A 15,955-nucleotide genomic window follows, 5' to 3' on the forward strand; every position below is an offset into this window, starting at 1 on the left:
CTATATAAAATATAGTTACTATTTTGATAATATAGTAACTTTCGTTATGCCATCATATGACTTACAAATTTATAAGAGTAACTATATTTGAAGAAAGGTAACTATTTCATTCAAATAGAAACTATATTTAAAATAAGTAAATTGAACAATATGACACAAATACTGCAAAAGTTATAATTACTCTCATATATCAAACAATTAAAAATCATTGAGAGTAACTATATCAAACTTAGAATTCGACTACATACAAACACAAAAAATTATTTGAACAGTAACTATATCAAACTTAGAATTGTACATTCTAAGTAGTAATTCGACTACATACAAACACAAAAAATTAAATTGTTTTTTCAGCAATAATTATTAACCACGTGAAGCACCTCGTCCACGTGCCTTCCCGCGTCTGCCTCCTCGGGTGCGTCTCCCGCCTTTGCCACGTCCTTTCCCTTCAACATTGACATCTGTCTCAGCTTCATCTTCTGTTTCAACATGTTTGGATTTCCTTGCTGAACTATTTCTTGCAACAATTTCAATTTTTGAAGCATCATTCATGTATTTCTGCGTCAACTCTTCCCTTTGTTTAATTAGGGCATCCAAAACATCTTGTTTCCTGTATTTCCTGAATGCAACCATTCGTTTCAGATATTCATCTCTGTAACAATTCAAATCTGACAACACAATGGTGCCACAAATACAAGCCCTGAGAAACTTCCTGAAATCTTCCTGCAAATATTTGAACAGTAACTATTAGAATAAAAACAGTAACTATGATAACAAAACAATAACTATAAAGAATGAAAAGAAAAATATGAATAACATTAATTATTTTTAACACAAAAACTTACATCTGCCAAGGGATCAAAGTCAAAAATCCCAACACCATCTTGTACCGTTTCAACACCATGAAAAACCATCATTAACATCATCAAATAGACACAACAGTCTTTGTCATAAGCACCTCGCTTCCAATTACCACCGACCGGGATAAATTTGAAGCTTTTAATATCTTCATGATGAATGTTATCCATATTTTTCAGTAGTTTTTCCAATGAAGATGTAATCCCCCGTAATTTTATTATATTTTAATTATATACTTTAACGTATATTTAATATATTTAAATGTAAATTTACGAATTTTAGAAATGAATATGTAATTGAAATATAATTATGTTATTACATTTTGAATATTTTAAATGATTTACGAAATCAAATGTATTTTTGAATTTTACGTTGAAACGAATTCGGATTTTGAAATCACGTTCTATTGGAATTAGAAAGCAAATCCTAAATACTATTCCTAGCCCAATTGGGCAAAGCCCAAACCAACAAAACCCATATGACCATACTCCTTTCTCTTTTCTAATTCATGTAAAACAAAAATAAAACCCTATTCTCTTTCTCCTTCCTCATTCACGTGAAACATCAACAAAAAAAAAAAAGAAACAAAGCTCTTCATCCTCTCGACACAGCAGCCCCAGCAACCACCTCCTCGCCGCGGCTCCTCCCTCGACGCCGGTGAGTCCTTCTCCCTCTCATTCGATCTCTCCTCCCCTTGTTCTTTCTTTCTTTTCTTTTCGTTCCTTTTCCCTCTGTTTTCGTAGCTTAGCCTTGTCAATTTCGCAGCACCACCGCGCCCAGCCACCGCCGCCGTGAATTTCTGCCGCGCCCAGCCACCGTCGCCGGTGAACACCCCTGCCGCGAGCCACCGCCGTCCAGCCCTTCTCTCTCTCCTTAATCCTTGGTTATTTCTTAAACCCTAAGTAACTAATTATTTTAAATTAAAGCTTGTTAATTTAGATTATGTTCTTAAATTAAATTTGTAATTTTTATGGTAAATATGATTTTCAGATTTGATGTTGAGATTAAAAAACGAATTAATTTTCAGTTTTGATTAATTAAATATTGAGTTAGGGTTTATTCATGATGTATTAGTTTGAATTAAGTTTCTTGAATTAAAGTTAGGAGTTTTGTGATTTAAGTTATAAATTTCAGATTTTTGCAAATTATATAATAAAGTTATTAATTTTCAGATTATCAAATTACTTTGAAATATTAATTTGGATTGTTTAAAGTACGAAATTCAAGGTTTTTATGAGTTTTAATCATGATAGGTTGAGTATGGATTATTGAATTGGTTGTTTTGAGATACTAGGAACGTAGATTGACCTTGGTGAAGCTTTTCAAATGAATTAATGTTGCTGAAAATTTAGAGTACGATGTTTGCAAAGTTTTCAACGGATTTCAATCACTGGTTCAATAACTATGATGCTAGGAAATCAAATGTTTAAGTTTTGATATTGGGGAGAGCTCTAAATATGTTTAGGATGCATTTAGAATGCTTTATTATGGTTACCAATGATTAGAAATTGATTGGTATTACTCGTTGGTTGTTTTAGGCGGAGAATTCTCTTTAGGCGACTTTTGAAAGTGTTAAGGTGGCCTATCAGTTTGTTTACACAAGGTACGTACATACCTGTGTGCTTGGAACGTGTGCTAATTGTTGAAACCATGTTGAATCTTGTTGTTGAACTTGGTTATGTTGATATTATCGTTGAACTTGGTGATGTTGATATTATGGACGAACTGGGTTATATTGAATGTGCATGTTTAATACTGTTGGACAAACTTATTGAACTTATTTTGCACTATAAGAACTGTAACATGTTAGTATGGATGTTTGATACAAACATGTTGGTTGGGAACACTAGATTATTCTATATGATTGGGTTGGATCAATTGGTTGTTGTTCCCTTTCTATCTTTTCACTACTTTATAAGGGCGGAGGACCTTGTTTAGTAAGTTGAAACTTTATGCCCATATACAGGGTTGCTCATGGTTAAAGGAAAGGTTGGTTAAGTTGGAATGAGTCTTGATTGATGCTTTTATGATCACTTACTTAATTCCAAGATAAAAACAGTTGTGAACAAATGTGAATTGTCTGTCTTATGTAATGGTTGAGTCATAACGGAATCTCAATTTGTAAATCATGTAAAGTGAAACTGAATAGCAATAGCTTTAGACTGTGCACGTCTGAAGTGACGGACAAACAGGAGTTGGGGTTCATGGTGGTAGCCCATGGCCTTTAATTCGGACCGGATTGATCACCGTGTCCTATTTTTATTTAAACGTTCCTCGATATCGCAGGTCACTGAGGTTACGGAGTCGCGCCCGTACCTCGTCTTCCTTAGTGAAGACTTCTGGATGGTCAACTCGGTCCATTGTCTATTTCAACTAAAATAATATTATGGTTATTAAGCCTAGCTTAGTCTAGTCAAGTATAATCGTCAATTTATTATGTTTTGTCTGTCCTTACTTATATTTATTAGTATCATGTTAGGGTTGTTCGTTTAATAGAATCATGTTAGGATTATTATTGATTTAGTATGTAGTACTCAGCTTTGCTGATTACGTGCTTTTGCTTGTGCATGTTGATCATGGCTATGCCTTATTGATCCTGTGATGACCCAATCTTTGGTGAGCAGTCTCTAAGGATCAATAAGCATTGTCCATCTGCAGGTTTGAAGATGTTGCATCATTGGGATCGGGAATAGAGAGCTTGTATTTAGTTTTGATTTGCTAAGTTGACTTGGGTTTGCTTAATTGGACTTTAAACTTGTCATACTATTTATATTTCCTTATTTTTGTTGGTTGATTTTTGGGACTAAACCTGTAATCGATTATTTATAAACCTAAAGTTAGTTTTATGTTTTCCGCTGCAAAATTCTGAATAAGCCGTTACGTTTTCACACGGGCGATAATGCCTTGATAATTCTCTACGTTTATATTAAAAGGTTATTTTAGAAAAGAGAGAATTGTCGGGGTGTTACAGAAGAACACTGTACAAAACATATAGTAGGTATTATCAACATATAGTAACCTTTGAAATCATATAGTAACTATTACCAACATATAGTAAGAATTAAAATCATATAGTAACTATTAAAATCATATAGTAACTATTACCAGTTGGTTAAAAATCATATAGTAACTATTAAAATCATATAGTAACCATTAAAATCATATAGTAACTATTAAAATCATATAGTAACTATTAGAATCATATAGGAACCATTAAAATCATATAGTAACCATTACCAACATATAGTAACCTTTGGAATCATATAGTAACTATTTTATAACGATAGTAACTATTTTAAAAACATAGTTACTGTTTTAAACAAATAGTAACCTTGTCAAAAATATAGTTCCTCTAAAAAAGAAAGACTAATATAAAGGTAACTATAACATTTATAGAGTAACTACAACAACAAAAAAGGTAACTATAAAAAAAACTTACCAAGACAGAATAAGCTTTCTTCCTTTGTTCCATCTCTTTTGGTTCCAGAAGCATATTATCAAAGAAATAGACACTTTTGTCTTTCATACTAATGACAAACAGGTAATAATGCTTCGGTTCTTCAATCAGAACAGGAGCAAAAATCTATATAAAAAAGAAAAACAACAGATTACAACTACAAGAAAGGAGACAAAAAAAAGAAGATAATATGGTTATATAAAGAAAATATAAATCATACCATATTACAATCTTTCAACGATTGAACTCCATTTACATCTTTCACACCATAATTAAGACAAACACACAATTCAGACAAGATTTTTTCATTGCCTGGTTTCTCAATCAAATCAGCAACATATTTCTGCAAATCAATATTAAAAGAAAAATTAAACAAAGGCCAAAAAAATTTAAAATAATTAACATTTTATATTATTAAAAATATAACTTACACAATATGTGCCACCTAAAAACAGCTTCTGAGGAGAACCAGCAGGATTCCTTTCATTTTCATTCAATAAAAAAGCCCAAGCTTCAATATGAATCAAAAGAATATCAAATGTGGAAGGAAGGGTCCACATGTCATCTCTTCCTACCGCAATAAAATGATTGTATTCTATAACTTTATCACTGAAAAACATAAAAAAGAAACAATAAATATGTCAGAAGAATTATAAAGGTTACTATAATAAATAAAAGGTAACAATAGAATATAAAAGGTAAATATAGTAAACAAAAGGATACTATAGTATACAAATAGTAACTATATTATATGAAAGGTTACTATAAAGTTAGGGCAACAACTTCACTTTTAAGAAAGGTAACTATATTATATGAAAGGTAACTATATTATATGAAGGGTTACTATAAATAATAAAAAGTAACTATATTATATGAAAGGTAACTACATTATATGAAAGGTAACTATATTATATGAAAGGTAACTATAATATATGAAAGGTAACTATAATATATGAATGGTAACTATATTATTTGAAAGGTAACTATAAATTATTAAATGAGAAAACTTCTACTTACTCAGTCAAAATACCCTCTCCATCAGTCAGAGCAGCAAAGTCCACAGCTTCTTGAACAAATGCTGGAAGATGCCTCATTAAATCTTCAAATGCTATCATAAACGGAGACATAAACATCACATTTTCCTCTATGCCATAGACACTGACATTCACTCTTGATACAACATGGTTGTTAATGATGCATTTTTGAAATCCAGCCCACACACGCTCATATTCTTCTATTTCTTCATCATCATCCTCCGTAATTTCTTTATCTTTGCTTTTCAAAGAATCAAGAACTGCATTTATTTGAGTGTCAGGATCAACTTCTCGAATAATTGCTTCGGTAGATGTTGTTGCATCAACAACAGCAGCTGTAACAACTGCAGGCTCAGTTGGAACAACGGCAGAAGGTTGAGGGGCAGCAGTAACAACTGGATTGTTACTTGAACCAAAAATGTCATCCCAACCATTTGGTAGATTCTTCACCAACTGATGAATCTCCACCAACTCATCAACCATCTTTTGATAAGTGGAATTTTCCAAAATATCATCGCCATGGTTCTGCGAAGGCATTGAAGCCTTTAATTTGAACAGCTCTTCAGCATGGATGGCTGAAACTACATCCAGATCTCTCTTCATCAACAACCACTGACCATGAAAATCCTAATAACAAAATACATAAATTTAAATATGGAACATAATATGAAAATTTAACTAAAAATACAAAAAATATTATAAGAAAAGGTATCTATAGTATATAAAGATAACTGTATAAAAGTTAACTATAGTATATGAAAAGTAACTATAGAATATAAAAGATAACTATAGAAAATAAAAGATAACTATAGTAAATAAAAGGTAACTATAGTATATAAAAGATATCTATAGTATACACAAGATAACTATAGTACATAAAACATATAGTAACTATTTATACCATATAGTAACTGTTTAAAACATATAGTTACTATTTGTTAAAACAAAGTAATGGTAACATAGTGTATGAAAGATAACTATAGTACAGAAAAGATAACTATAGAATATAAAAGATAATTATATATACCTACATTTACTAAACCAAAGATAATGATAACAATAGTGTATAAAAGATAACTATAGCATATAAAAAATAACTATACTATATATTGACAAATATATCAATAATAAAATAAACTTACATCAGTGGCTTTAGAGAAAATTTCTTCATCTGTAGGATGAGAATTAGGGATTTCAAACTGAAGAATCCTAGGACGCCGACTTGGAATTCGACGCCCAACATAGGGCTGTTCAGCTCTTCCCCCACTGCTGCCTGCTTCATTTTCTTTCGAAATAGATTTGATTTGGGTCAAATCTATTTGACCATCAACAAAAACAAACTTTTTGGAAATTGGATACTTCCCCTTCTCCAATATACCAGAACCATATAATGCACTCATATTGGCATTTTCAGCATGAATCCGATCGGTTACCATCTTCGATGTCCAATGCTGAATAAGAGGTAATTGATCAGGAATACCACTGGAATTCCTAAACTTAATCCTCTGAAAATACACAAGTTGCAAAAACACAACACAGCCTCCAAATGTCTTTTGATCTTTGCCTTTCAATAAACTATTTTTAAATTTCACTGTTTCCTCACATAATACGTCAAGAACGTATTTACACCAATTGTATTTGGAAATCATTTTAGGATCTTCCAAAGCCTTAGCCAATCTCAAATCTACAGTCCTATTGGCTGTTGGAGTAAAAAATGTACAGAAAGCAACAAAAACAAATAATTGTTTAAACAGATCACCACCATCTGTCAACAATTTAATCTTGTCCTCAAGCAACCTTATAGGAATTTGAGAATTGACCTCTTCAAAACCGAACTCTTTTCTCCACTTGATCTTCAAATCAAAATCAGGATTAGTGGAATTGCGCCCACGTTTAACCCCTTCAACCTCCAGCTCAGAAAGGGGGAGCATAAACAAATCGTACACATCATAATCAGTGATTTCAAATTGCTTGGAATCACTGATTGTAAACAGAGAACTCACACCATCAAAGCACTTGATGCACCAGTACATCATCTGAGTGTTTTTTCGACTTAATTGAAGGCCTAACAATCCTCCAAACCCTATCTCTTGAACAGCTGCCTTTTGATCAGGAGAGAAGTCTTTAATTAATTTACACAATGATCCTCCTGAACATTGTGTATCAAAATTAAACCTGAAAAAAATGAATAATGAAAGTAAGTCAGCTTTATATATCATATAGTAACTATTTAGAACACATAGTAACTGTTTAAAACATGTAGTAACTATTAGAAACATATAGTTACTATTTAGAAAATATAGTAACTGTTTAAAACATATAGTAACCTTTCAAATAATATAGTAACTATACTACACATACACATAGAACCTATTTATAACATATAGTAATTATTTAGAAGATATAGTAACTGTTTAAAACATAAAGTAACTATTTAGAACATATAGTAACCTTTGATATAGTCAATATTGTAAACATAGTACACATAGAACCTATTTAGAACATATAGTAACTGTTTAAAACATATAGTAACCTTTGGAGTCATATAGTAACTATTGTAAACATAGTACACATAGAACCTATTTAGAACATATTTCAAAACATATAGTAACCTTTGGAATCATATAGTAACTATTTAAAACATGTAGTAACCTTTGGAATCATATAGTAACTGTTTACAACATATAGTAACCTTTGGAATCATATAGTAACTGTTTACAACATATAGTAACTATTTTAAAAAATATAGTAACTATTTAGAACATAGTAACTATTTTGAACATATAGTAACTATTTAGAACAATTAACTAAATTAAACTAACACTTACACGATAGGCAGGCCATCTTTCAAAACTTGTGAATGAAGTTGATGAGATTCAGGCTGTGGAACGTCAACCAGAGAAGAATTTTGTAAAACTAGTTGATTAGGTTGTTCTTCTTCAATTGGTTCTTTTTCAGATACAAGCGCAATTGCTTTTGATTTCGGACTGCCAGCCTTTTTGTTCTTCTTTATAGACACAGATTCCTTAGCAACTGAAACAAAACAATTATAAAACAAAATATTACTATATAGTAACCATTACAATCACATAGTAACCAATAAAATCATATAGTAACCTTTCAAATAATATAATAAATACATAAACATAGAGTATCCATTTAAATAAGATAGTAACTATTTATTAGACATAGTAACTGTTTAATTTTATAATAACATTTAAGAAAGATAGTAACTATTTATAACACATAGTTACTGTTTTAAAGTTATATTTACTTTCTAAAAACGATAGTAACTATTTATAACACATAGTTCCTATTTTAAAGTTTATTTACTTTCTAAAAACACAGTTACTATTTATAACACATATTTACTGTTTTAAAGTTATATTTACTTTCTAAAAAAGATACTCCCTCCATTCCTTTTTGTTGTACCCATAAGGAATGTTGGGGGTATTTTAAGAAAACTGAATCTTGGGTTGTATTGGGATATGGGTAATGATTGGGTGTAAGAATAATGATTGTGTGTAAGAAAAATAATAAAGTAAAGAGAGAGAAAGTATTAAATTAATTGGGGAAAAAGTAGATATTTATTAAAGTATTGAAATAAATCAGCAAATAAATTCAGTCACATGGGGCCATGGGACCCATCTGAGATTACATGGACCAATAAGAAAGCAGCAAACAATGAATCACGTTTTTTTGGCTGGAAATTTTGGCCAAACTGTTGACTTTCACTTTTCCCTCCAAAATTTTCCCAAAATAAAAAAACAGGGGATTACATATTTCCCTCCAAATTTTTGAGGGGTTGTAAAAGTGAATTCCCTTTATAAATAGGGTCACTTTCTCCCACAAAAGAACAAAATCTGACTAAAACCAAGTTCAATAAATACACCAAAAATTCTTCCTCAATTCAGCATTAAAGAGCCAAAAAACAGGGGACTTAATGGCTTCAGATCAAGAGGATGACGATTTCCTCGGTTTTTCTGATGATGAAGGCGACGACATTAACTCCGATTCTGACTCGGAGGAAGGTGATGATGCTGCTGACTTGGTACAAGCTTCTCAAAATACTGCTGCTGAATTTGGGGACATTGGGTTTAATGAAGATGTACCAAACAGCACTGAATATGTACAGCAAGTACCAGAAGTAGAAGGGGAAGGGCAGCAGCAAACTACCAACTTTCAAGAGGTACCCTTTCTTTTTGATTTGAACTTTCCACCACCATCAGAAAATGCATCACCTCATCATCATCAAACAGCAACACACACAACAGATCATCACAAGCCAAGGACTCCAAGAATAAATAATGAATTGAGGCTAGAAATATTGGTGTTCCTGCTCAATAGAAAGATTCCAGATTCAGAAACTTTGTTGTATGGGGCAATAAGGGATGCAGTCATAGAATATGATTACACCAGAAAAACCATAGGCAAAATATGGGACAAAGCAAAGAAACAGAAGGCAGCAATGAATTCATATATTGTGCAAAGCCAATATCACAGATGTGGAAGGAAAAAGGTTCAAGTCTCCTATGACTCAATTGCAAAAATAGGCATGGGGGACAGAACATGCATCGTAGATCTTGCAAGAATGCTGAATTTGGGACCAACAACAGTATGGAGGCTCATCAAGAGGAAAATTATAAAGCCACACTCAAGTCCCTTGCATCCAGGCATTTCAGAAGCATGCAAAATGGCAAGGATAAGGTGGGCAATCAGACTGATAATGGACTACACTATACCACAAGAACCAACATATTACAGCATGTATGACTTCATTCATATTGATGAGAAGTGGTTTTATTTGACTCAAAAAAACCAGAGAGTTTATCTTGCAAACAATGAACCCTATCCACACAGAAGTGCAAGTTCAAGAACCAAGATACCAAAATTCATGTTCATGGCAGCAGTAGCCAGACCAAGGTGGGGTGAAAATGGGGAATGTGAATTTGATGGTAAAATAGGCATATTTCCATTCACAAATGCAATTGCAGCCAAGAGGACATCAAAAAACAGACTCAAGGGGACCATTGAAACAAAGCCAGTGAAGTCTGTAAATCAAATAGAGACAAGGGCAATGATGATCAACAACCTACTTCCAGCAATCAAGGCCAAGTGGCCACCACATGAAGGGGAAAAGGTCATCTATATCATTCAAGATAATGCAAAGGCACATATATTGCAAAGTGATCCTGAATGGCAACTACACTACAAACAAGATGGGTTCACTTTTGTGTTGACTCAATAGCCAGCAAACAGTCCAGATTGCAACATCTTGGACTTGGGATTTTTCAGGTCAATACAATCACTTATGCACAAGAAAATGCCTAAAACTGTGGAGGACTTAAGTGGAGCAGTGTATGATTCTTTTAATGAGTTGCATCCTAAGACATTGTCTAATGTGTGGATGACATTACAGTTTGTTTCTAATGAGATTCTAAAACACAAAGGCAACAATGATTACCAACTTCCACACAACAAGAAGAAGATTTTAGAAGATGAAGGCAGACTGCCAGAGCAAGTCAAAGCACCTATATGGGCAGTTAATGAATGCATGCAACTCTATGATGAATGGAAAGCAAACCAGTGAAGCAAAGTGAAAACAATTAGATAACTTTTTGTGTTTTGGGGACATGTTTTTAAATTGACAAGTAAAACCAATGTGTCACTTTTGTAAGCTTAAATGCAAGCATAACATGTAGGCAAAACATTTTGTAAGCATATCTTTTGGAAGCATCAATGAATGAATCTCATGTTTAAGTTTAGTAAAGTTTTTTTCTTCATTCTTATTCACATCAATATAGAGTAATCAAGGCAAGACAATAAACAAGGCAGCATTGGCAGAAAAAGTACAAGGCACAAGAGGTAAGGCAGCATTGGCAACACTATAAACAAGGCAGCATTGGGTTCTTAAGAACAAGGCAGCATTTGCAATATCACAACTCTAAACACATCGGCTTCAAAATGGAAATAAATAATAATATCACATCATTTTCAGATGGAAATTATTCCCATTCTGAAACCGATGCGTCAAAAGATGTAATTTTGACAAAAACAATCAATTCATCATTGATAACACATGGAATATGCCTCACATAAACAAAGAATCATAAATATCTCAGAATGTCCCCAAAAATCATTGAATCAAACCCTTTCCAATTAAACTTAGCTCCTGAAAAACATCATGGATGCTAATGGTGCATGAGTTTGATTGAAAAACAAAGGGTTTGACACTCATAAAATGAAGACTCATCACAGATCACAAGGCATAAGTACAAAAACTTTATCACATCACATCTCTAAACACATCGGCATCCAAATGGAAAGAATGCATATCACATCATTTTCAGATGGAAATTCTTCCCAATTGGATGCCGATGTGCCAAAAGATGTAATGGACAAGGAAACAAGAACAAAGCAGCAAAAACAAGGAAGCAATGAACAAGGCAACATCATTGACTCTCAGTTAAGTTGTTTTACATCATTGACAGATTTGTTTCTAAATGATTTACAACCTCACCACCAATTCACCAAAGGGGATACTAGATCAATCAATGATGTGACATGATCTGTATTCCCTTTGGTGATTGGTGGTGAGGGACATGTTTAGAATCAAATATCTCAGGTTATCAACACATACATCACAGAATATCAACACTAACATCATTGAATATCAGAAACACATTATACATGTTTTGCAATACATGAATTGCCTCTCCTGTCTAACCTGACATAAGATCTCAGAATGTCCCCAAGCATCATTGACACAAACCCTATCCCCTAACACTTAGCTCCGGAAGAGCATCAATGATGCTAATGGTGCACAAGTGTTATTGGAACATTGGGTTTGAGTCTCAGCAAATGAAAGACTCATCACAGATCAAGCATAACAATAACAATCAACAATGCATCAGATCACCATGAACTGATCAAAACATAGGGTTTGAACCTCATCAAATGAAAGACTCATCACAGACCTCCACTGATTCATGGGACATGAAGCATTAAACAGATCATTAACATGTAGGGTTTCATTTCTCAGACATATTGACACACATCATTGATCAAGTAGTTTCAATACTATCATATCTTTAACATTCTTCTGCCGAACGGAATGATTGATATTCACATTCCATTGTGTGAAATGACATTCACTCCGTTCGACAAAAGAAGTTAAAGGACAATTATCAAAACAAAGATCTCAGAATATCAACAATCACATCATTGAAGATCACAAACCTCCTAATATTGATCTCAGAATGTCCCCAAGCATCATTAAAACAACTCCAAACCACAAACACTTAGCGCCCGAGAAATATCATTACTGATACTAATGGCAGCACGAGCATTTGTGGTTAGTTGGACTTGTTCCTCAGCAAAAAAAAGACTCATCATCGATCACAACAAATAAAGGGAAATTATTGTATCCTAAAGGGACATGCTTGGACATTAAGCATTCAACACCAGGCCACACTGAGAGGACTGAAATAACCCAAACCCTATCCCCAAATTATGATCATTTCATGCCCTGACTAATCCAAAACATAGTTATACTGATCAAATCTCATACTCACCAAAGCATCATATTTATCATACACAAAACATACCATAAAACAGGGGACATTAAGCCATCAAATCATGTTCATCACACAGACAACATTCCACAAAATTTCATAACCATATGGAAACACCATCATCCAATCATCATTATCAATATCAATTTCATAACATCAATATCTAACATCAACATCCATACAACTAATCACAACATCATCATCCAAACAACAACACCCCTGGCCAACAACAGATCACAGTTGTTGGCATCCACCTTATGACTCCACAGCTAGCCAGCATTCAATAAAATGAAAAAAGGGAGAAAGGAGACAGACTTATCTAAGCATCATCAGACGCTGAAGCCGATTTTTTTCCCTTCCCTCCTTTCTTTGAGGAGGGATAACCAGATGAAAGTTGTCCTGGAGACCCAACAGCATCACCATTCTCATTTTCACACTCTCCAACATACACCAGATCAAATGAATCAGACCCACTTGGTTCCTTGCAATCAACAGGGGACAAACAACATGATTAGTGCCCTCATAAAATAACAGGGGACCATGAATTAAAATCAGATTTAATCAAACAACTCGAAATAAAGTTCCAAATAATTTCAGATCACCATGGTTACCACATGCAATGAGATAAATGAGAGCAAATACATCCAGATCCCATTTTTAACCACATGCAATGGGAAATCAGATCAACAAAACACAGGAATATTCCGATTTTCTTCAAATAATTTCCAAATACCTCCAAATAAAATCAGAACTCAATTTTAACAACATGCAATGAAAAAACAGATCACAAAATACCCATAGAACTCAATTTTAACAACATGCAATGAGAAAACAGAGCAAAGAATAACATAAAAAGCCCGAATGAATCCAACAGATCTCCAAAAATTTCTTTTAAATTTCGAAATAATACCAGATCTGCATTTTTAACACATGCAATGGGAAATCGGACCAACTTATCCAAAAAATAATCCGAGTTTAATGAACAATACTCCAAATAAATCCAACATTTATCAAATCCCACTTTTTTACACATGCAAACAATCATCAAACCATTTTATTAAAACCGACATCAATAACCCTTAAAAAATCGCAAAAAATCAAAAGTAATACCTCATCGGAATCTCCTTCACCGAAAAAACGCAGATCTGAGGGAGTGGGTTTCCGATCGTCATATTTTGACTCAACCTCCTCTCCTGGCTCCACTTCCCTCTTCCGAAACCATTCTTCCAAATAGTTTCGAGTACTCGTATTTTCTTTTTGGGCCAAATACAGATTGTTTTTATATTCGGCGGAGTAGGAATGCTCGTTATTGGGACAGTTGCACTTGGATCCCCAATCACAGTTGGAATCGGGGATTCTTTGACCAGAAGTTCCCACCCCAGAATCACCTCGAGTTCTAGACAAAGAAGAACCCATAAAGTACCAGAAAAACAAAGATCAGCGACGATTAGGGACCAAAAAGGGGACAAAAATAGAGGGGATCTGATCGGAAAATGAATCCGAGTAATTTTTATGAACGTTTTTCGGCGAAAACGTTTCAGATTTGTGAGATTTGGAGAGGAAAACCCAGATCAGAGGCGGAAAACCTAGGGTTTTCTCAAGAACAGGGGAGGGATTTTAAGAGAGAGAGAGAGTGAAATAAGAGAGAGAGAGAGATCCGAAGAGGTGAGAGAGAGAAATCAGAATGAGAGGTGAGAGAAGGATTGTGAGATAGGGACGAGTTATAAAGGGAGGGGGGTGGGGTTAGGTTAATTAATTAAATAAGGTGGGTGGGGTAAAAGTGGGTGGGAAAGGGTAGAATCATAGGGTATTTTTTGTAAATAGTGGGGAATCTTAGGGTAAATTGGTAAAAAAACTATGGCCAAAAATAGTAAAGATTCAGTAGGGGAACAACAAAAAGAAACGCCAAAAAAGGAAATGGGAACAACAAAAAGGAATGGAGGGAGTAGTAACTAATTATAACACATAGTTACTATTTTAAAGTTAATTTACTTTCTAAAAAGACAGTAACTATTTTAAAAACATAGTTACTGTTTTAGAAATATAGTAACCTTTTAAAAATATAATTACTCTAAAAAACTACGAACAAACCAGTCACTAATAAAAACACTTAAAAACTTCGTAACATAAAATAAAAAGTAACTATATCTTTGAAACAGTAACTTCAAACAAAAACCACAAACATTTCAATAATTCAAAATCAAACAAAAAATAAGTTAGAATTACTAGAAATTTCTTCAGAAACAGCAAATAAAAGGTAACTATATCTTTGAAACAGTAACTGCATGAAACACTAAACCTAATTTCAGCAAAAACCACAAACATTTCAATAATTCAAAATCAAACAAAAAATAAGTTCGAATTAACAGGAATTTCTTCAGAAACAGCAAATAAAAGGTAACTATATCTTTGAAACAGTAACTGCATAAAACACTAAACCTAATTTCAGCAAAAACCACAAACATTTCAATAATTCAAAATCAAACAAAAAATAAGTTCGAATTACCAGGAACTTCTTCAGAAACAGCATTTGGCCTTCTTCCTCGCCTTCGAGGAGCTTCAACAGCCATTTCAGCGACGGAATTGTCGAATTCAAGTTTCTTCGCTGCCGATTTCTTCGCTGCCGGATTCTTCGGTGCCGCTTTCTTCACCATTTTTTAGAAAAAAGAAGATCGGAAGAGTAATTTGATGCAAATGGATGAAAATAATCACTGAAATTAAATTTGAAATGGAGAGAGAAATTCAGAGAGAAGTTGGGAAACAGTTTAGAGAGAGAAGTTGAGTGAGAAGTTCAAAAGCCGGGAAAAAGGAAATTAAAAAAAAAACATATATATAATTAGGAAAGCACGTGACAGTTACAAGCAACTTCTCGCACGCAACAACGCAAAGACTATAATACCCTGGTCCATAGCATGGACCAGGTTTACTATAGTGTAAATAAATTTTATTTATTACTCCAAAGTACTAGTTAAACTTTTATTTTCCATCTATTCGGTACATAATAATATTTTAGAATGACGAGAGCATTTACG

The 15,955-nt window shown here is 33.3% G+C and overlaps 2 protein-coding genes across 2 annotated transcripts; both read right to left on the bottom strand.

The window, feature by feature from the left end:
- Window positions 1–171: 171 nt before the first annotated feature.
- Window positions 172–1,037, bottom strand: LOC130460014 (uncharacterized). Its single transcript, XM_056827663.1, has 2 exons — window positions 846–1,037; window positions 172–723 (listed from the first exon to the last, which is right to left on the bottom strand). The coding sequence occupies exons 1-2, from the start codon at window positions 1,026–1,028 to the stop codon at window positions 364–366; spliced, it is 543 nt and encodes a 180-aa protein (XP_056683641.1). The 5' UTR covers window positions 1,029–1,037; the 3' UTR covers window positions 172–363.
- Window positions 1,038–4,434: 3,397 nt separating this feature from the next.
- LOC130471327 (uncharacterized) lies at window positions 4,435–15,577 on the bottom strand. Its single transcript, XM_056841384.1, has 7 exons — window positions 15,430–15,577; window positions 14,194–14,319; window positions 8,178–8,382; window positions 6,492–7,524; window positions 5,333–5,976; window positions 4,747–4,924; window positions 4,435–4,658 (listed from the first exon to the last, which is right to left on the bottom strand). Exons 1-7 carry the CDS (start codon window positions 15,575–15,577, stop codon window positions 4,530–4,532), a joined length of 2,463 nt encoding a protein of 820 aa, XP_056697362.1. The 3' UTR covers window positions 4,435–4,529.
- Between the last annotated feature and the right edge of the window lie 378 nt (window positions 15,578–15,955).

The sequence above is a fragment of the Spinacia oleracea genome, chromosome 4 (assembly GCF_020520425.1).
Source record: "Spinacia oleracea cultivar Varoflay chromosome 4, BTI_SOV_V1, whole genome shotgun sequence".
Taxonomy (NCBI): domain Eukaryota; kingdom Viridiplantae; phylum Streptophyta; class Magnoliopsida; order Caryophyllales; family Amaranthaceae; genus Spinacia; species Spinacia oleracea.

Coding starts and splice junctions, on each gene's coding strand:
- LOC130460014 (XM_056827663.1), bottom strand. CDS start 1,028: ATGGATAACATTCATCATGAAGATATTAAAAGCTTCAAATTTATCCCG. Junction 724..845: donor ACTTTGATCCCTTGGCAGAT/GTAAGTTTTTGT, acceptor AAATATTTGCAG/GAAGATTTCAGGAAGTTTCT.
- LOC130471327 (XM_056841384.1), bottom strand. CDS start 15,577: ATGGTGAAGAAAGCGGCACCGAAGAATCCGGCAGCGAAGAAATCGGCA. Junction 8,383..14,193: donor GCCGAATATAAAAACAATCT/GTATTTGGCCCA, acceptor GTTTTGTTTCAG/TTGCTAAGGAATCTGTGTCT. Junction 4,659..4,746: donor TTTTAGGTGGCACATATTGT/GTAAGTTATATT, acceptor ATTGATTTGCAG/AAATATGTTGCTGATTTGAT.